The sequence below is a fragment of the Dunckerocampus dactyliophorus genome, chromosome 21 (assembly GCF_027744805.1).
Source record: "Dunckerocampus dactyliophorus isolate RoL2022-P2 chromosome 21, RoL_Ddac_1.1, whole genome shotgun sequence".
Taxonomy (NCBI): domain Eukaryota; kingdom Metazoa; phylum Chordata; class Actinopteri; order Syngnathiformes; family Syngnathidae; genus Dunckerocampus; species Dunckerocampus dactyliophorus.
Window position 1 is genome coordinate 10,565,883 of NC_072839.1, and position 22,353 is coordinate 10,588,235.

At 43.9% G+C, this 22,353-nt stretch overlaps 1 protein-coding gene and 1 long non-coding RNA gene across 2 annotated transcripts in view; one reads left to right on the plus strand and one right to left on the minus strand.

Moving 5' to 3' along the window:
* cdh7a (cadherin 7a) overlaps nucleotides 1–22,353 on the minus strand; it is a 107,143-nt gene continuing 84,790 nt past the window's right edge. The window contains exons 10-12 of the mRNA XM_054766036.1: nucleotides 12,949–13,066; nucleotides 10,603–10,851; nucleotides 1–1,116 (exon numbers count right to left, since the gene is read on the minus strand). Of these exons, the coding sequence (XP_054622011.1) occupies nucleotides 596–1,116; nucleotides 10,603–10,851; nucleotides 12,949–13,066 (888 nt within the window). The 3' untranslated portion in view covers nucleotides 1–595. The remainder of the gene's footprint in view (nucleotides 1,117–10,602; nucleotides 10,852–12,948; nucleotides 13,067–22,353) is intronic.
* LOC129174255 (uncharacterized) lies at nucleotides 862–7,870 on the plus strand. The gene is made up of 3 exons (XR_008567390.1): nucleotides 862–4,040; nucleotides 4,123–4,205; nucleotides 7,437–7,870. It is a non-coding gene; the product is annotated as an uncharacterized LOC129174255 (long non-coding RNA).

Genomic DNA, 22,353 nt, shown 5'->3' on the forward strand with positions numbered 1-22,353 from the left:
AACCCCCAACCCCAACCCCAACCCCAAATCCGTACCCCGCAAAGCCGAGCCGCCTCGCAGGGCAGCGAGATTGTTTTTAGCTTCCAAAGCGAGGCAGCGGGAGGCTGAATTAAAAAAACAACAACCAAAAAACAGATAAACACGACATTTGAACATCTGCATGGTGAGGAGCAGAGAAGCGGCGTCCTCATCTCACCTGGCGGAGACATCAATTTCTTTTTCATTATGTACCTTCCCTTTTAGCACAGCAGTGTTTGTACTGAAACGCTGAACAACGTGGACCCCCCACCCTCTTCCCGGAAAACACATAAAAATGACACTGATTTGCCAGCAGGGACGAGCAAAGACATGTCCCCCGATGAAAGGACAGGTACTGCCAACCCTGTGGAAGGAAACGCTCCTGTTTGGAATTAGCAGTCAGCGTCTGCTGCCGAGCCCCAAAGCCAAACCTTTCATGTTTTTCGAGTCAAATCCATCCCAGGACGTAAACAAACCCCAAAGTGTCTTCCGTCCCACGTCCTGCGTCTTGTCTTTGAATCTCTCCCCATGATAAGGCAGACTGAATCGCAAGAAATGACTCATTTCAAGAGGGACGCTACGAGAAGACGGCGTCCCCGCCCGCGTCGGCGTTACCGTACAGGTCGGCCAGCTTCTTGAAGCGCGGCCCCCAGTTGCTGAGGTAGTCGTAGTTCTGCTCCGAGTCCGTGCTGAGCGACTCCAGCGAGCTCAGCGAGTCGGCCACCGAGCCGCTGCCCTCGAAGGCGTACGTTTGCAGCGAGTCGTACGGCGGCGCCGACGGGTCCACGTCGGCGTCCTTCAGGCGCTCCCAGATGAACTCCCTGAACACCACGTTGTCTGGGAGGGACTTGTAGGCCGGGCGGGACGGCGCGGTGTACTGGAAGAAGGTGGGCGTGTCCGGGGTGACGTCTCGCCGCACGCTGGGGTCTCTGATGACGTTGAGGTTGCGCAGGGCGACCATGTCGAAGGCCTCCGTGTCCTCCTCGCCGCCGCCCTCGTCGTCGTAGCGGACGATGTTCTCTCGGATGTCTCGCTCCTCCTCCAGGATGAGGGGCACCTTCCTCCTGCGACGCATGGTCACGATCAACAGGACCATCACTGCGGAGACACACGACATGATGGACTCAATATCCAGTGACAAATGACGGCGTTCAGCACCATCGAGTGTTGACAGCGCCATTAAGAGCCTCTGGGACACTTTAGCGCTGAAGACGTCCGACGCTTACAACAATTAGCAAACCCCTGATATTAGCTAAGTGTGCTAGAAAAAGCCTCCCTGGACAACGTGAGGACTCATTTGTCCACTTAGATGGCTGTGCTGCTGACAGGACATAGATTACACGTCACAGTGTGTATACAGTTACACAATAGAGACACTTATAGGACATACAGTCCAACAGCACCCTTTCAATCGTTGCAGACGTAGCGACAACATTACTCTAAATGTCAAACACCCCTCTTTGGAATAATTGTTGGATGACTAAAAATACAGAAACTTGATCATTTACCGTGTCACAAAAGACTAAAAAGGGCCACACTGGAAAAATGATGCATAATGCGAGCGTAACGATGGAATTGTACAAGAAAAGAGTCGTTCTATCACGAGAATAAAGTGGGAATACTACGAAAACAGCATCGTATTTATTTAGAAAAAGTAGTGGTTTTCCGGAAAGAAAGTGTATTTGTTCCAAACACTTTGTAATCTTACAAAGAAAAAGTGAAAATGACAAAAGAGTTGACATATGTACATCCTGTATCGGTGCTGTCGTTTGCATCACTTGACTCATCACAGCAATTCAATATGCATGTGATGTGTTCATGTCATCCGTTTGCTAACTGGTGATGCTTGTTGCCACTCTATTGCTCCTGTACTTGACTGTTTGCAGGGAGAGACATTTCTTTCATTTTCGGAATATTTAGGAAAATACCGTAAATTCCGGTGTGTGGCATGCATGAGTCTGAGGACCAGTCAGCTCTTTGACAGGAGCCAATCATGAGCTATGAAAAAACCTCACGAACCCATTGGAAATACAGGAGTTTATAACAGTCTGACTCACGGTTTCATCTTACAAACAAACTCATCACACAGCAAGTTCACACTCAAACGTTATACCTCAGAAATATACAAACATGTACCAATATAAGTTTAAAAAGAAAAAAAACATTTCAAAGTTTTCCCATGATGCATTTCATTTGAGAAAACTAATTGGAGGAGCATAGAAAGGATAGAAAATGGTAGATAGTTCTGCAATGCTGCCTCTGTCCACCAGAGAGAGCCAGAGGACCCGCAGCCAAAAGCTCAGAGGGAGGCTGAAATCATTGCAGTGTCCCAATGAATGCGTTGCTCAGACGCAATGCCTTATGAGAAAACTTTACGTTTTTTTTTTTCTCCCCCATCATATTAGGACATGTTTGTATATTTGCCGAGTACACCTTTTGAGTATTAAGTTGCTGTGTGACGAATTTAGTGTTAAAGTGTTCTTTGAAAGATGACACTGAGTCAGAATGTTATGTTGTTACATGCGGATAATGACCCCTGCGATTTCCAGTGGGTTGACAAGCTCGTTGTGAGTGCACTGATAGCTCGTGATTGGCTCCTGCCAAAGAAAGAGCTACCGTTTCCTCACTGACTTGCGAGCGGCACACTAAACAATTAGTGGAAGTTCTGAAGTAAAGGAGATGTCACGGGATTAGAATTTAGCCGCACTCCTGTATAAGCCGCAGGGTTCAAAGTTTAAGAAAAAATGTAGTGGCTTAAAAACTGGAATTTACGGTACATGCTGTGATATCTTTATGAACGACTCTTATGAATTGTCCATCTGTGAACAGCTTCCTCCTCCTTACGCTCTCCAGTGCAGCGAGTCAGCTACAAGACTAGCAGCCGTCGTTGGGTTTGGAGCCTTCATCCACTTCATGAAAGTATGTTTGCTCTGCTCAACCTTCCGTAGTAGTTCCGAAATCGCTCCCTTACGCCCATCTGCAGTTGGGTACTTTTCAGAAAAAGTTGGATACATTTTCCATATCAAGCACACGAGTGGGTGAGCCAGCGTCATTAGCAGTGAAGACAAAGGAATATGTCCATTCAGAATTAAACTCTTTTGTCCAACATTTTTGGAGTTTACCGCCGTGGTAGCACACTCTTAACACGTCTTTTTCGTGTGGCCCTCCTCCCCCTGTCCCTTGCTCATCCAATCAGCAGTCTAGATGCATTCAAGGGCTTGCGGTGAGTCAGGTATTTCATGCTCTTTTTGAAAATGCACATTTCCTCCACTTTGGTGCTAAAAAACCTCCACAGAGTTTGGCGTGGGAGCCGCAACAAGGGGGCTGAAGAGCCGCATATGGCTCTGGAGCCACGCGTTGCCAACCACGAGTGGCACCTCTGCCACTTTGCCAGTCGACCATTGAGAAGTCCACCATACACGCATTTGTAGAACCTCTGAGAAGAAACCATGGCCGTCTGTGTCTCATACAGCCTTGCTGAAAATAACTCCACGCCCAAGCAAACTGGCAAACGTCTAATGATCCTCCATCCATCAACGTCAGCCTGCTTCCAGTGAAATATCGCTCCGTGGGCGCCACATTTCTTTTCTAGGACCGAGCTGCGGAAAGGAAGAAGCTTCCAGCCCACTTCAGAGTCGCTAATAAGGCGGCAAATGGAAGAAGCGGACACTGCAGGAGATGAATGGACATCACCGTGAAGGTGGACGGAAGGTACTCAACAACACTCAACGCGCAGAATGATCATCTCTGCTGATGAGTTCAGGGAACTCATTGTCATTTCTGATTGATTCCTGCAAAGTGAATCACAAAGTGACTGGAAGAAGCTTTCCAGGCAACTTCTTTAAGCTGTAATGCCTGCCAGGCAGCCTGGAAATAAGCCAGTGTTCAGTCACTCACGACGGGCGAGGATGAGCTAGTGGACCAACGACTGGTTTGAGTGCGGGTTGCACTCAATAAAGTGACTTTCTTTTCCTAATTGAGCAGTTTCAGCGATCCACTTTGCACAATCAATGGTGAACAAGGTGACTCCCAGCACGCACCGCTGCAGGTACCTGCTGGGGCTTTATTCACTAATTTATCATCAGTTTATCATGATCTTCTTAGTGCTGCTGTGTGGTGGCCTTCAGAGAGGTAAGAAACAGGATTACAAGGACTGACATCAAGAGTGGACCAAACCAGAAACACAGGTGGGTGTCAAGGCCAGCAGGAATTAACATGAACTCATTCAATCCCAGCCATTTTTCAAAAAGACAAGCCCTTCGGTAGCGGCCATTTTAGACTATTTTGACTGATCTTCATGAGTCATCAAGGCACACAGAATATTGTGTTCTATGGCTCCCGTCTTTCGTCAGAAAAAAACAGTTTCTACCTTTTTCCGTTCTTTAGTAATCAGCAGTAGAACGTAGGTAAGTTTCAGGAAAATATCAGTTCCCAACTAAAAAGGGGAAAACCAGCTTTTTGTGAAAAGGTACATTTCCAGCAGAACTTTCACTTTGACACAAATGTTTTTTTTTGCTTTTGTGACAGCTTTGGAACTGAACTATGTGTGTGCACGTGTTAAAATTTTCCTACAACGCGTAACCCATGCACTCACTTCCTCCTTCCTGTCAAGTGTGATTTTCCGCTCACATGATCCCTGTCGAGCTCATATCCAATGCACTTCTGCCACCTGCCGTTTTTCGGGCTTAAAATTGCTCTGAAGTGAAAACCATTAGCGGGGAGTTGCGTCATCACCTGTTTTTGCCTGTTGCGCAAAGAAACAAAAAAGACGTGTAAATACGTTGTTGGGACCGGGCGTTCGGGTTTATAAAAACGTATCACTACGTCTTTGGTATTGAATGAGTTTCGATGAAAATAAAGTGTCACAGCTATCAAAGCAAAAGTCCGAAATGGGACGTTGCAATGAAAGCCTGTTGTTCCAGCCATCAGGTCTGGTGCTTGTGTATCCCACCGAACATTACAGTAACATTACCGACATGTCATTCACAGCATTGAATGCCTTATAGCCTTCTGACTGCCTTATATTTGTATTTTAGCTAATTTAGCCATTTTTATGCTTCATTTAGACAAAAAATATGTAAAATTGGCTTCAATATGCATATTTTTGGACAAATATTCAACCGTATTCAACCACAAAATAGCACGACTTATTGATTAATATATTTTTGAAAAACCGTGATAGGGTGAAGCCCCGAAATTTGAACCGCAAAGTGGCAAGGGACGACTGCATATGTAAAAAGTGGGGGGAAAAGTACACAATAGACTTTGTTGGAGGCGTGGACAAACACAGCTCATGAGCATTAAAGCTACAGACACACAAAACGGCGTGTTCCCAGGAAGCACTTTTAAAATGGCTAAATTCCAGCATGAAAGCGAGATTTCCACTCGCTTCCGACACGCTACTGTGGCACCTCCGAGACCTGTTTCGATACAATAACATGGGACCTTTAACAATTCATTTTGTCACCATTTTCCTCCCATATTCCTAAAATAAGCTCCGTTTTCAAACTGTCACTGCAATCCCAAGTAAAATGACACCCAAATGTAAAACATGACGTCTTCTTTCTCTGCGCGGCGCCACAAATAATTACGCTGTTTAAACACAAAAAAATGAGCGCCGTCAAGCTTAAAGATCACAAGTGGCGGCTGTCTGAGCATGTCAAACGGAGACAGACAGGACTGACGTGAGAAAACAAGACGTGAATGGACGGGAGGGGTAGAGAGAACGAGACGGAAATAACTGGGCGCAGTTTTGTTTTCGTTTTTTTTTTTGAAGACTCTATATCACATCCTAATTGGCCCTCTGGGGATTTGGCGCAGCGCCTCACCTATGCTGCTAAATGAAGGCACTGGAACTTTTCCAGTTCGCTGCTGGGACACTTTGACCGACGGTGGGGTCCATCCTTCATTAAAATTGAGGACTGAAATGTAAAAGAAAACTTTGCGGGCAGTTTTGTTCGAAGGAAGTTGGTAATAACTTGTTGAAAAACAATTCACAGACGGAGGACTTCAAAGAGCACAAAGCAGCGGTTTTATCACAACCATGCACCATGTCTTGATGGAAAGAATGTTTTCAACTCTGCAATTTGTTGTTTGAACAGTGCTGTAATGACCATAAATATTAGGGGGAAAATGAGATATCAGATCATATCAGTATCGTTTTTTTCTGCTAAATTACGATAAGCCTCATCAAACTGTGCCGTGCTCCATAAAGCAACAAAGCTTGCTAGCGCAGTCCGTGATTTGTAATGACTGTTACGCGCTGGTTACATGACGGGGGAGTAAGGCGTCTTCCTTCAATACCTCCAATCTCATATCACACTTCAGGAAGAACCACGCAGCGCTATGCAAGCTTGACCATGTTACAACTGCATGACAAAGTGTCTCCAAACTTTTGACGGTGTGCAAAAGTTTGGAGACGCTTTCTCATGCAGTCCCATGGTAAAGTGTCTCCAAACTTTTGCACGTAGTCAAAAATTTGGAGACACTTTTTCATGGGGTAACGTAGTAAAGTGTCTCTAAACTTTTGACTGCGTGCAAAAGTTTGAAGACACTTTGTCATGTAATCCCATGGTAAAGTGACTCCAAACTTTTGCACGCAGTCAAAAGTTTGGAGACACTTTCTCTTGCTTCACCATGTTATTATATATGAGAAAGTGTCTTCAAACTTTTGCACGCAGTCAAAAGTTTGGAGACACTTTACTATGTTACCGCATGAGAAAGTGTCTCCAAACTTTTGACTTCGTGGTACTGTACAGTATATACTGTACTAGACTATCAAGCACACTGACCTCCTTCAAGGTCCACAAGAATGTGGTTTGTCTTAGTTGGTTGTTAGGTAGAAGGCTACTTCCTGGTTCTGTGTAGTACTAATACAGGGATGTCCAAAGTGCGGCCCAGGGGGTATTTGTGGACCTTGGCTGGTTTTTTTTGGCCTGCGCCACATTCGAAAAATATAATTTATCAAGAAAACGTAAACAACAACAACAACAAGCCGTAAAAACTGAAAAATCAGCAGTAATTTTACAAGAATAAAATATTAAGACAAAAAGAAAAAGTCGCGCGTTGCTGCCTGGATAGCGGCGAGGAGTGCGGGTGTGTTCAGTGGACAAAATGCATGCATGTTGGTCGCTCTCCGGGAGGTGAGGGCACTGATATGATACATTTTTTTTCCCCAAAAGTCCCAAAGATCGACTAGTAGCCCACGATCGAGGGGTTGGCGACCCCTGCTGTAGGAAATATCCAAGTGGCCCTTACGTCCTGTCATTTTTCAGTATGTGGCCTTCGGTGAAAAGTTTGGACACCCCTGTAATGAATATCATGAAAGGATGTGACTCACCCAGACTTTGTTCAATCACCAACATCAAGTACCTGGCCTTTTCCAAACAGTTTGCATCCACCCTTTCATCTTCCCTCAGCTCGTCTCTTCCTACGGCAAACTGATGAAAGATGTCAAAAACGCAGAACTGCTGAGCATTCATCTGCCTGTCTCGTTGGCCTTGGTCTGCCTGATAAAGAACATAAAGTGACGCTCTGACCTCATCACAGAACTCATTTCACTGATTGTATAAGCCGCTGAGATCCTTCTCATGTCCCCAGAAGGAGCTCATCCGAGAGCTAAATAGCGACTTTTTGGCCTTTTGTCTGCGTCTTTAATGTGCCGCCAGGTGACACCTTGCGGGTTAACCACTTCTCATTTACAAGCGTGCCGCTGAACACAAGGGGGAGGGAGCGATCGCTCCCTTTTGGGAACCTACCCGCCTCGATAAACAAGGGAACACTGTATTTACATTCTGTTCAGCTTGCATGTCACAAAATTCAGTTTTTGAGCAAAATTTGTATGTTTTCCTTTTTTGAGCACTGGCTTGGTTTCCAAAGTACTGATTTGGCACCAGCATTGGATAATATTCAGACGATACCCAACCCTACTGAAGATGTGACAGGTGCGCTCAGAGAAGGAGAAAGTCCACCGACAAGCAGTGAAAACACACTTTTCATCCTGCACCGTTAGCTCGTTGCTGGAGATTTAAGGCTGGACAAACATGGTGGACTGGAAGTCAAGGTAACCTCACAAAACGCACAGAATGAAGCATTGCATCGTCAGCCAACACCAAACACTCTAACCCCAAACACAGAACCAGCTCTGACTAATTGATTCAATTGGCAATATTCCAGCAGCGTTCTGCTTGTCAACATGCAGGCTTGTATTCAGAACGGGCTGACCCGGGTCACTGGTGTGTTTACCAAAGTGGAAATTGGAGGGGAGGAGAGCTCCACAACCCCCCCGCCCGTCCTCGCCAAGGATTGGCCTGTGCATGACCCCCCAGATGGATCTCCGAGCATCCTGAATGGTTGTAAAGAGTGAAGGGAAGTCATGTGAAATGCAAACAAATAAAATGTCAGATTTGCACATCTTTTTGCCGTTTTTCCCTGGAACCTTCAACACCACTTTTTACAGATTTAGCTGAGTGTGTTTGTATGTATTTCAACTTCTATGTATCATTTTGAACCTGCATGCCAATCATTCAAACTTGAAACTATCAGATGCAGTCAGTTGTGATCACTAGCATTAACAGAGCAGGACATTCTGGGACTTACTAAGGGATTTAGCTGAATAAAGTAATCCCTCGTTTATCACGGTTCCAGACCTGACCGTGATAAGTCAATTTCAGCAAAGTAGGATTCCTGATTTACAAATGGAACAACTTTGTAGTTAGCACATAGAAAACCTTCTTATGATCTTCTAAATACCGTTTTTTTATTACTAGAGCCTTCCAGACATGAACTAACACCCCTATAGTTACCATTACACTTTACCATTACCCAATACACTGTTGTGTTTCACTGTAGCTCCTTTTTACAGAAATGAATTAATAAATGAATGCATGAAGTCAGTCATGGCATGTCCGACACGATAAGAGTGAAAAAAAGTTCTCCTTCCATTCTGTGTGGAAGTGGTACGTTTTTGGATTCTTAAGTTCAGAAGAAATCAATTTGACGCTAACCGGTTAGCTCGCTAGCTAGTGGCTGTCTCAGCATAAGGGTTGCGCAATGTGGTGTAAACAATAATAGGAGTGTAAAGGTGTCTATAGGGGTGTTATTTCCTGTCTACGGGAACCTAATAATGTTAAAAACCATGTTTAGAAAGTCATAAACAGGTTTTACATTGAATCCTATGGCACCGAAATTCATTTATTGCAGTCCAGTCTAGAACCAATTAACCTCTATAAAAGAGGGACGACTGTAGTAGACGTAAGGAAAAATAAGACATAAATAAGACTCATGCTCGTGCATGATGCTGTAAATGTGTTCCCTAAGGGAGATGAGTGGCGGGCGGACAGGAAGTGACGGAGGTTTAGAGTTGAGTTTTAGCCTGGCGTGGGTTACAGCTGCAGCAGTAGTCCGTCTTTTTACTATTAGGGATTACTGTGCATGTTTTGAGATAATGCAAACCTGCAATAAAAGATCAAGTCTGCCGTTTATGTGTCTGCCCTATATTGTATGTATTAAGTTAATTTAGCCATTTTTATGCTTAATTTAGGCAAAATTTAAGCAGAATTTGCTTCAATGTGCATATTTTTTGACTAATAATAGGCCATATTCAACCACAAAACAGCATTATTTATTAATTTATATATTTTACACGATAGAGTGAAGCCGCGAAATTTGAACCGTGAAGTGGCGAGGGACGACTGTATGTGTATGTGTATGAGACTGTAAGCTAGTTTTTGGCCCTGCGTGGATTACTGACAACTAGGGATGTCATGAGTTCACGAGATGAGACGATACACGAGATTGGGTCTACGAAAACGCAACTTTAAGACTAACTTTACTTTAGAGAAAAGTGCAATGAAACAAACAATCCAAAAAACACGTGACAATATATTGAAATCTACTCATGTAATTTCTAGTATGTTACACTCTTCTGCACTGAATGCTGCCGGCCCCGCCCCCATCCACTCACCCCCTTCATGCCATTGTTCTATGGAACAAACATGCCAAGGTGGTGAAACTCTCTTCACATGGCACATGCACACGGCAAGGTATTGAGGCCGGCAAAATGGCCCAGTTCATTTTCATTTATTGTGGGATGAATCAATTTAGTTGTTCTCGTCCCAAGAAATCTCACGAGATTTTGCCACAACCCAAAATAAATTCCAACATTCTGCAGCAAATTCTTGCTTGTAGAAGATGTACATGATAAAATTGGCCCACCGAATCATTCAGAGCGCAAAAGGATCAAACTGAATACAACGAGACAGCTCAAACAGATTATTGATGCTGACTAAAAGAAGCTATCAGCTGCACGTACATGCATGGTATTCCTGGGGATGAACTTCATTTGCAATTTGGGTCCTAAACTCCAAACGTTTGGTCAACCCTGCCAACGAGGATCGTTGCACGTAGAGTCGGTGTGTGCTGTAATTCCTTGCTATAGGAACTCTACTGCAGACGAGAAGGAACAGGGAGCAAACAAGGTCTGAGGCTGTAAAGATGCTCGAAGACAAACACCTCTGCAGTGATGTTCCACCTGTGCACGCAGAGGAAATAAATCACACAACGCTGAGGTCACGCACTCCTTACCCAGCAGTGTGATGATGCAGCCTAGAATAGCCAAGAGGGCGCCGGTGCTCAGGCCGGTCGCCGTGTAGGCCACGGCTCCACAAGATGAGGCCACGCCGTCAGCGTCGCACTCGCACACACGCACCGACAGTGTGTTGGTGCTGCTCAGCGCCGGGCTACCGCTGTCCACGATCAGCACCGGGAGACGGTACACGGGCTGCTCTCGCCTCCGGAAGCCCCCGCGCTTGGTCAATATGGATGCGGTGTTGTCTGCAAAGTACAGGAAAAAAAAAAACGCATCAAAGACTGTGCAAACTGCTTTCCTGTATTAAAAAGCAACAGATGGCGTCATTAACACTATTCATTAAGTGGCGTGCCGTGCCACCGCTCTCTCGCCGTGACCACCTGTTGCTTAACAGCGGTTGGGTGGCGAACGCCTATGCCAGGGAGAGCGAGAGTTATTACAAATTGATTGGATAAACTCACAAAATGAAGGACGATGCATCGCACAGCTTGCAAAGCGGATCGGACAATGTGAAAATCAATAAAGTCAAAAACAATTGTGACAAAAAGCAATGACGGGATAAAAATGTGTTTGTATACGTGCATGTGTCAATCGCCTTTTTAAAGGCATACATACACGATGGAAAGGACAGACCAATAACAATACAATACAATTCAACAATAGGCAGCAGCTGTGGTAGTACACATGATAGGATGAACCCTGGCTTTGACTTTGAAGTTACTATATATGCAAATGAACACATACATTTCCGTATACTCCAGCTTCATCCACCCACTCTGAGTGTAGGTGGCCAACAAATCATTATGCTCTAAAGGCAAACTGTCAGGCTAAACTTATTTTGCTGAACTTGGATGCTGCTACACTCGGCTCAGACGCGCTCCACTTTGAGGTAAATAGTTATTTTGCATCCCAATTGTACGGACAATCATTAAAAAAAAAAAAAAAAGTGGCGAGGGCACTGTCAGAGCGAGATTTCTGGTTTCAATTGGAGCGCCCGGGTTGGCCACGAGGCGCCCGTAACTCTGCGCGTACTCTTGTGAGGTGTCCAAATTTAGGGTTGACATGGAGAGCTGAGGTAAGCAATGGTTTATGTGTCAACTTCTCAAGGTACACTCTCAGAGATAGAGTACCAATTTAAAAGGAGACTGAGGGCGGCAACAAAATGTTTCACAGTACACGCTCAGGAAAAAAAAAAAAAAAAACAGGACCAAGTTTATCTGTAAGAAGACTGAGGGCAGAAAGGAAATGTGTCAAGGTACACTTCTGAAAAACAGTACCAAGTTTATCCACGAGGAGACTGAGGGCAGTGATAAAACATGCCAAGGTACACTCTCAAACGTCTCAGAGAGGAGACTGAGGGCAGCAAAAAAAAAAACCATGTCACAATACACTCAGGAAAAACAGGACAATTGTACCAGTTTTATCCAAAAGGAGACTGAGGGCAGCTGAGGAAAAAAAACACAGTACTGAGTTTATCTGCGAGAAGGAAAAAAAAAAGGATAATGTTAGATACCTTTGTTTATCTAAGAGGAGACTGAGGGTAGAAAGAAAACGTGACAAGGTATACTCCCAGGAAAACCGTACCAGTTTAATCCAAAAGGAGATCAAGAGCAACAAAAAAAATATGTTAAGGTCTACGCTGAGGAAAAAACGGCACTGAGGTTATCTGTGAGGAGACTGAGGGCAGAATGAAAACATGTCATGTCAGAAAAATAAGACAACGTACCAGTTTTATCTAAAGAGGAGCCTGAGGGCAGCAGAAAGTAGTAAATTAAAAAAAAAAAAGTAGTGCCGAAGTAAATGCTGAGAAAACAAGGACAATAGCACAAATTTTATCCATGGAGGAGACTAAGGGCAGTGATAAAACATTGAAGGTACACTGTCAGAAAAACAGGACAGCAGTACCAGTTTTATCCAAGAAGAGACTGAGGGCAGTGACAAAACATATCAAGGTACACTCCCAGAAAAACAGAACAGTACCAGTTTTGTGCGAAAGGGGACGGAGGGCAACAAGAAACTGTGTCAAGGTACATTCTCAGAAAAACAGGACAACAGTACCAGTTTAATCCCAAAAGAGATTGAGGGCAGCAAGAAAACGTGTTAAGGTCTATGTTGTGGGGGGAAAAAAAAAGTTTATCTGCGGAGAGACTGAGGGCAGAAAGAGAACGTGCCAGCGTGTCTGAAAAACAGGACAACCGCACCAATTTGATCCAAGAGGAGACTGAGGGCAGCAAGACAAGGTGTCACAGTACGCCCACAACAGTACCAGTTTTAGCCGGGAGGCTCGTGACGGCGTCATGTGGCTGCTGTGCAGTGAACGTCCATCCTGATATTTGTCTCACCTTTGTTATCTCGAAGCGTGAAGTTGTGGTTTCCGGCGACGGCGGCGTCCAAGGCAAAGTCGAAGCGGTGACCGTTCTGAGGTTCGTCCTCGTCCACGGCGCTGACGGTCTGGATCACCTGAAGCAAAAGACAAGGCGGCAAACTTAACTTGTGGATGTTTTTGAGCCCTCTGCTCTCACACACCAAGTGTTTGACCGCGTGCATCAAACTCTTGTTGGATTGTGCAGGTGTAACACACACCTACACAATAGAAAGAGTTTGATACACTTGCATGACCTTTAAGAATGTTAAAATGTTACTTTAAAACATTGCCTGCAGGTTTAGTTTGACCCTGGAATGGATTACAGTAATTCTTTGATTTCCTATGGGAGAACAAACAAGTTCCAAAAGAGGTTCCACTGTAATTATGAGAGAAATTTCCATATCTTAGCATAGAAGTACAGATAAAAATGTGACCACGTTTTTAAATGCGCGCATCGTTGTGATTCAAATACCCCTGCTTGCCTGCGGTGGCCTCAGATTAGAGATAATAAACATCATATTGGGCGCGGACCTCGTAGCAAATAAATACATACGCGCCTCTCTTCATTACTGCGCGCATGAAAATGACTGATGATAAGAAGCGGCCCAGGCCCGAGGCGGCGCAAGGCGCAAGCACGAGCTAGTGCGCTATTTGTTTCGGCCCACTTTAGTTTCGCCTCTAAAGCCGACGCCGATGCGGATCCCTCTCGCCGTTATTATACTGCACTGTTGACACACGAGAGCATAAATAATGCATGGAATTAAATTACCAAATAAACCAATTTATTTGCGCCTGCTGGCATGTGCATGTGCGGTAATGATGTTTTTATTCATAAATATTTGCTGTATGAAAATCAATTTAGCCTTCTTTTTTGTGGAAAATGTTGCTTTAATTCAAGTAGTAGCAGAAAGGGGGGGGGGGAAGGGGAGGAAGGAAGAGGGTGCACACTGTACGGGGGGGGGGAACTCAAGCGACAGGCACCACAATGGCGGTCAAAGTGGGCGTCACTGACATCGAACCTGACAAATCTTTTGTGGCGAACTTCCGACAGCATCCAAGAGACTCCCACCGGCAATTCCCAAAAAATTATCACCCATCCCAGACTGCTCGAATATCCAAACAACAAAAAAAAAAAAAAGAAGAAAAAATGTGTGTAGACGTGGCTTAATCAGTTGTCAGTTGTGATTAAACGCTGCCGGTGGCGGGCTGTCGCGTTGTGGTGTAGGTGGTAAACGACCCGCTGCCAATTATCAAAACTGGCATGAAAGAATGTTGCTCAACTCACTTCATGTTTCATCAGCGAGAAAAGTCTCACCTTGTAACGGGATACTAAACAACATCAGGAAACACTTGGCAGAAGACTTTCCGGGCGGCTTTTCCTCAAAAGGTTCCATATTACGCTATTTTTCACCAATTTTAAAAAAGTCTCAGACTCTAAAATGCGTGTCTCCGAAAAGCGCAATTGTGTACTTCATTCACTTTTTACATATACACTGCAACGCTGCACTTGTCCAACATAATCGATGCCGTATATGACATACAACAATGTGACGGGACGGGACGGGAGGACACACACGTTTGCAACACTAGCATAGCTACGTGAGCGACAGTGCTAACGTTACACTCGCATGTCAACAGCAGCGGGGTTAGCCTGTTCGCTGAAGAAAAACTAAATGTTCAAACTTACAGCGCCCACGTCTGCAGCTGACTGACGGATGGTAGGTGGCAGAGCTCCCCGGGCTTTATTTTAAGATGTGTAGCGAAGCCTGGGGAAGGGGGTCTTTCGTTTACGACATGAAAAGCCAGAACCTCAAAAGCAGCCGTTTGAGCGACTCCTTTCTCAAAAGTGGAGCAAATATAATGATAATGATATTAAATTATATAACAATATAAATGAAAATGATAGATTTTGGTGTCCATAAACCTTAGGGACACATATTACCATTAAACCAGGGGTGTCCAAACTTTTTCCAGCCAGGGCCACATATTATTTATTTTTTTTAATTCTCCAAATGTTTCAACTGTCTTCCAAAAAAATATTTGGAAATTTTCTTCTCGTAATATTACAACTTTATTCCCATAATACTTATAATATCTTATATTATAACTTTCGCCCAACCTGATTTTCCGAAAATTACAACTTTATTTAGTTTTGCTTCCTATATTATGCTATTACTTTTTCTTAATACTTCAACTATATGTTAATAAAATATGACAATTATTTTCCTCATATTAATGATTCAATTTAATTGCTTTTTTCATGTTACAATACAACTTTTTACTCCCAATATTCTGACTTTATTCTTATTTTTTCCCCGCTTGTTTTTTTTCCAACTTTCTTCTTGTAAATTTTCTTCCTGTAGGTATGACATAATATTTTGACTTTATTTTCAGAATATTATAACTTTTTCCCCAAACCTAATTTTCCAAAAATTGTTGTGTTTGTTTCTTATAATATTACTGCTTTTAAAATACCATCTTTTTTCTTGAATATTTAAACTTTGTCCTAAAATGACATTATTTTTCCTCATTACAATATTCCGGTGCTATTTGTGGAATTTTATGACTTTTTCTCGTTAGATTACAACTTTTTTTCTCTTGATATTTTGATTTGGACTTCATTCTGGTCAAATTACTTCTGATTGGTTCATTTAGGTTTTTTTCCAAGTTTTCGGAGTGAATGTTTAGAATGTGCCGCGGGTCATGCATTGGACAACCCTGTGTGAAAACATCATTAAGCTATCACTTTTTAAATGTACAACTCCCACATCTTGGCAGCGCTTTATTTTAAGATGTGTGGCGAAGCCCAGGTAAGGTAAGCGATCGTGCCTCTTCTCTGAAAAGTGAAGCAAAGCAAGTGATGGATATGATAGATTCTTTTCCATGTTTGGTGCTCATAAACAGTATTAGACTGGGGCACAAAGGTCCATTTATTTGGATACAGCTCAGGGATTAGATGTGATGAAATGTCTTTCAATGGCAGGTAGACGCCAACAACCGAGCGCTTCGTATACCTCGAAAGCTGCCATTGAATAGGGGACTCTGTTATGGAAATGTGCCATCTTGATAGCGAGGTTACGTGCAGAAGCAGCAGAAGCCGCAGCACAATGTGAACCTTTTGATGTCCTTTGAATGCATGCGGATGGATCCCCCCCTCTTATCGCGCTGCAGCGGGAAAGGACTGGAAATCAAGACTTAAATCAAACACTTTGTAATGTATAATGCCTTTCATTAGCGTGGCTCTGATGCAAGACGCTCCCATCCAGCCTTTTTTGCGAAGGAATTCTCTAATGGGAAGCAGAGAGGCCGGGATGTAGACATAAATTGGCGCTGAGAGACATTAACGGCAGCGGCAGGCTGTCAGAGCCGTGACTGAAGACGCAGATGAGTCACAGAATTAAATTTTTTTTTCGGGGGGGGGGGAAGTTTACAAGCGACCGTGCATCGCCAAGAAAGGGTACAAAAGGACAAAGGTGTCCTCTATTTGCCGCGGCGTGCCAACGACAGCGGGGGAAGCAAATATCAGCATGTTTGTGGTGCGATAAAAGCTTGGCAAATGCTCGCCAGCTGGTTTTTTTCCACCCCCCTTCAACTCAAAGGCAGTCATTTATTCTCATTTGAGGACTGACGAGGACGCTACAACTTCTTCCCCACCTCTGAATTAAATAGAATAAACTATTTCACATGTCACGTTCACACTGGCATTAAACCTGGTTTGGAATCAGATCAGAACCTGTTCATATTGCATATAAAACCCTACTTCCACTGACAAACACCTTCTGTGGGGGTAACCAGGCATGTGATAGGAGCAAAAGTGGTGCAGTTTAAACGGTTCCAGTTCGTCTCGAAGCTGACAATTAAAGTGACCAGAATAAACATCATTCATGAACAAAGTCTGATGAGAGCGTCACGGAGCGCCGCTCGTTGTTGACGGTTTCCGTCGGTGAGGTGATCATGTCAAACAACGTGGCGTTATCACCTTGATCTAAGACACCCAACAACCCCGCCAATTAGGGGGTGGCATACAATTCCTACTGTAGCGCCGCACTTCATTATCACAAACGCTTCTAATTAGAACGTGGTAATTGACGTGGCTCAGGTGTGTGAGTCACGTTCTGTGTTCATACGCTGGCATTTTGATGAAACACGCGTTCCGAAAGGTCAGATGAAAGCCTAAATGTACAAAAACCCAGGCAACCATCAAAAATATATTTAAAAAAATACATTTTATAGAGAATAATTCTATTTTTACATGCAGAAAACAAATGAAAATAACTAGAAATGACAAATGGACGGTGAGCCAGCAACATGTAGGGTGCTTTGTTTGGGTCCTCGGATTTTGTGGAAACTGACTAGAAATGAAAACTGATTCATGGGAACACGCATTTAGTGTGCCTACAGCTTTAACGCTAATGAGCTGTGTTTGTCCACACCTGTGTGTGTTTCTCCAAGAGCGTCGTGTTACAGTGCACAATATACACTTGCATATCCCGTACTTTCCCAGACTATAAGTCGCTCCGGCCAAAAATGCACAATGAAGAAGAAAAATAACATATTTAAGTCGCACTGGACTATAAGTCGCATTTTTGGGGGGAAATTTATTTGATACAACCAGAGACCAAGAACAGATATTTCATCTTGAAATAATAAAATGGAGAACAGGCTAAACAGGCGTCTGTTAACGTAACGTGAATATGTGGTAGAGCAACGTAACATAACTGGTTTACTTGCAGATTGTAATTTCCAGAATAAGATTTTCTTTTTGGGGGCATTTGTGTTCAGTCAAAAAAAATTTAAAAAGTTGCTGTTTACATTGTAAATTTTCCAGTGGTACCGGAGTGATCGGAGTAGCAGATACTGGCACACAAGCAAAATAAGAAAATAACCCTTTTTGTGTTGTTTATGTTGGTATAGTTTAGATATTTGAGCTGTCACAAAAGCAAATGCAAACAACTGCAGCAACTTTAAGATACGCCGTTGGAGCGGCAATTACCGCGGCTGCTGGCACTAGACTTGCCCTCTAATGGTTCCATGCGAAAGGATTTAAAGTGAACTCAGTCCAATTGCAGCGCCTTTTCGTGGCTGTCAGTGTGAAAAAAAATATATAAACACAAGTCGCTCCGGAGTATACGTCGCAACCATGAAAAAAAGTGTGACTTAGTCAGGAAAATACGGTACGTGTACAGTGATCCCTCGTTTATCGAGCTAACTGGTTCCAGACATGACCGTGATAAGTGAATTTCCACAAAATAGGACTCCTGATATATAAATTGAATATTGTCATAGTTACAGCATAGAAAATCTTCTAAATGTGATTTTTAACATCATTACTGCACCCCGATAGTCACCTTTACACTCGTATTACCCAATGCAGTAGAGTGAATATGTCATTTAAGACAGGAAGCAATGTGAGTTAGCTTGACATGGGTGACTGCAGCAAGTAGCCTGTGTTTTTATTACATTATTATTGTGCCTGTGGTGACAGAATTCAAACCTGCAATAAAAGCCTGTTGTTCCGACAATCAAGTCTGGCTCTTGGGTGTTTCACCGGACATTACAGTAACATTACTGACACCTGGTGACCAGTGTAGAATACTACACATTCACAGCGTTGTTGAATGCCTTATGCAGTAATCCCTCGTTTATTGCAGCCAATTGGTTCCAGACCCCATCGTGATAAGTGAATTTCCCCCGAAATCCGATTGCTTCTTTTTCCAATGGAATATTTTCAAGGTTATGGCGTAGAAAACCTGAAGAAAAACGGAGAGTTGTCAGAGCTCCGGGTTTATTTTAAGACGTGTAGCGAAGCCTGTTTCTCGTGAAAACGCGCAACTTCAAAAGTGACCGCTTGAGTGCCTCTTCTCTCAAAAACGAAGCAAAGGAGCGAGGTAGATGGATTTGTCCCACGTGTGGTGCTCATAAACAGTATGTGGGGACACATGCTACTATGAGGACATCTTTTAAAAAGTTCATTTTGCATAATAGGGACAAATACGTTGTTGCACAGATCCCAAGTCAGCCAAAAAAAGTTGCATATGGCGTAAGGTTTTCCTCTCTTTAAACTAACATGTTTTGAAAAATAATACTTAAGTTACTTCTTTGTGATCAAGGTGTCGTTCTCGTACGATAATGTGTACGCGTTATCAGTGAAACAGCTTTGAAGCTAACAGTTGAGTTGTGCACCAAGATCAATGCGAGCGATGAGTATAAATAAGCACCCCATCAAACAGGTGGCACTTATCGCCACGGCGATATGACAGCTGTCACCACGGGAATGCTGACGGAGGAGGTGCCGGGCCTGCGGGTTTCGCGCCCCTCGCTGCGGCGTCGACGCCCTAAACATCACCCGAGACGCCGCACGCTGACAGGTCGGCGGCGCCAATCGCGCTCGCCGTCCCCGCCGTTCAAACATCCTCCTGTAAATGTCTCGCTCGGTGCTGTGTGCAAACTCCCTGACAAGTCGTCACTGACGATGTCCCGGTGTGATGATGTTTGTCTTTTTATAGCACGTGTTTGCCATATCCCGCACGCCTCGACATATTTGTTTTCACCTCTCACCTCATTTCCGCGCCGAGAATGAGGTGATAATTTGGGCTGAAGGTGCGAGAGCGTCATGAGTTGGGGATTGATGCGGAAGACAAAATTTCCATGGAAGTTCAAGCGCCTGGCCGAGCGCACTCGTGTTTACGCCAACGTGAACAACGTACCACGTGACACCCGCTGGGGCTCGCCCCCCGTCACCCCATCACGAAATCAATTAATAAGATGGCAGACGACAGACGCGCCGATGATCTGGAGCAAGTGGCAACTTTTGGTCCGGGGGGAGCTGATGCCACGAGGTGGCTTTAATTAGGCCTGAACGATGGCAGGTTACGGCGCCGCTGCACCCGCTGTTAATGTGAGCCACACGCTCGCCACCCGGGTCCCGACTGGCAAACGTTATTATTTCATCTTTGGAGAAGCCGGCGGGCGTGACAGCCAGTGGCCGACTGAAGCGAGCGGACACAGCCATTACCGCCAACACACACACACACAAGGAGCAGTTCAATTAATTAGGAATCAGGCGTCCGGTGGCGTCTGACAGTGCCGGTCCACCAGCCAGCGCCAGTTGGTCCTCTCGCAGGTAGCGAGTTGCGATTCCATTTAAATGTCAGCTACTCCCACTCCCCAGGCGCCGTGGATGTGTCTCATGGACAACATTTCATCATGAAATCTACTTTATTTCCACATGAAGGTGCTGCACGTCACTGGAAAGAAAGACGGAGGCGACCGGCGCCGCTAGTTTTGTCTACAAACACTTTTGCAGACGAGCGAGACAAAACTGGAATAAGAACAAAATGCAAAACTGCTTAGCTTTTGTGTTTAATGATTTTTAAATACAGCATGAATATGCAATCGGAATCTGCTGGCAGGTGATTGTGAAGTAAAAATATGGCCCCACGGTGGCAAATTGGTACTCACGGCTTTTGGGACAAACGCATTCATTTCTTTCTGCTATGGTGTAGTTGAATAACTGTTCTTGTGTTTCCGTAGCACACCGGACACGCGTGCTGCTGTGGAGTTGAATAACTTGCCTTTCCAGATTAAATGTCTGTTGTCCGTCTTGAATTTTGCGACATAAATTTCAAAATAAAAGACTTATGGTTCTTTTCTCATCCTTTTCATGATGCATTTTTGACTGCTGTTAAAACCCATACGTCAGATTGACTTGAAATTTCTTACACAGCTCAGTCTGCTTGAAGTGTAACTTAAGGTTGTTTAACCGAATCCCCACCATATTTGGTACACACCTTTAGGGGTCTGACAAGCACTTGTGTGTAAGACTGCTTGAAAAACATGGCCGCCATGAAGTAAAACAGAATTAACTGGCCATTAGTCATTAAACATTTATCTGATGATGATCAAACTTTGAGGGTATCTGCACTGCATGTCTGCTAGCATGTATTCCAACCCAAAGTGGGCGCCACCAATGTCATTTCCGCTCATGTTATCGGCAAACAGCGACAAAAAGAATGTTAGTCAAAGGTCACGTACAAATCCGAGAGCTAAAATCAGCCCTCCTTTTAAGTAAGCAATCAGTCTGCTTGAGCAGTGTAATTACACATTGGCTGTGCCTTCGCCTGCTGATGACACCGTCATGGGTTAAGGCGGTCGCCATGGCCCCGAGGCCCGCTTTGATTGTCAGCCAATGACTTTGTTTCAGCGCGGTCACAGTCCTCGTGGCCATAAATCATCTGGCGAAGCGCTCGTGGGGTGAAACAGACAAACGACGTATCGAACCGGAGAGTCGGCGTGTGTAGATTGATGGCTGATAGAAAGCTGCTTGTGTTGTTCTAAATTTCAAAATCAGCGTGCGATCATCATCTGCGGACAAGCGCGAGGATGGTAATCGTCCTGCTGTTTGTCGATAATGGCGGTGGCTAATAAAGACGCAATGTTTACTCTAATAAGTACTCTTTATCCCGAGGCTGGCGGATGGCTAACAATTGAATTCCAGCCGTATCTCAAAAGCACGACACTTTTCCAAACAGTAAAAGTAACAAACATCATGAATCTAGAAATGCACGGTCTAATGTCTCCTTTATGCAAAGGAGATCATTCCTATTTCTGTCGCCCACCTCTCCCTGTGTGTGTGTGTGTGTGTATGTGTGTGTGTGCGTGAGAGACAAAGAAGTGTGCAACCGGAGCTCAAATAAATTCGCCAAAAAAAAAAAGAACCTAATAGCCATTTCTAATACAATACGTCATTCTGATCAATTGTACATGCGCAGCTCTGCACGCCCCCTTCAACAGTCGCCTGATTGTATTTTCACAAATGTCACCAGCGGATAAATCAGCACAGCGGGCACACGGGTCATTTAGCAACAATGAGGCCAAATGCTAAAAGACAGGAAATGCAGCCACAGAGAGAACACTCAGTGAAGATGGAACGTCTTGGATACTGTAATGTTCTATAATAATAATAATAAGAAGAAGAATCTATAAACTTTCAAGAAATTATGTCAGGTGTCCAAAGTGCAGCCCGGGGACCATTTGTGCGCCTCGGCTGTTTTTTTACTGGCCCGTGGCACATTCTAAAAATACAATTTAACAAGAAAACTTAAAAAAAAACAACAACAACAACAACAACAACAACAACAAACAGCAAAAGTGGAAAAATCTGCAGTAATTTTACAGGAATAAAGTCACAATATTCACAGAAAAAAGTGGTAATCTAACGAGAAAAAAGTCGTAATTTTACAAGAATAAAGTCGTAATATTATGAGGAAAAGTAATGTCATTTAGTTGCATAAAGTTAAAATAGTAAAAAAAAAAGACGTTCTTTTTTTAAAAGCCATAATATGAGAAACAGGACAACTAAAGTTGTAATTTATGGAAAATG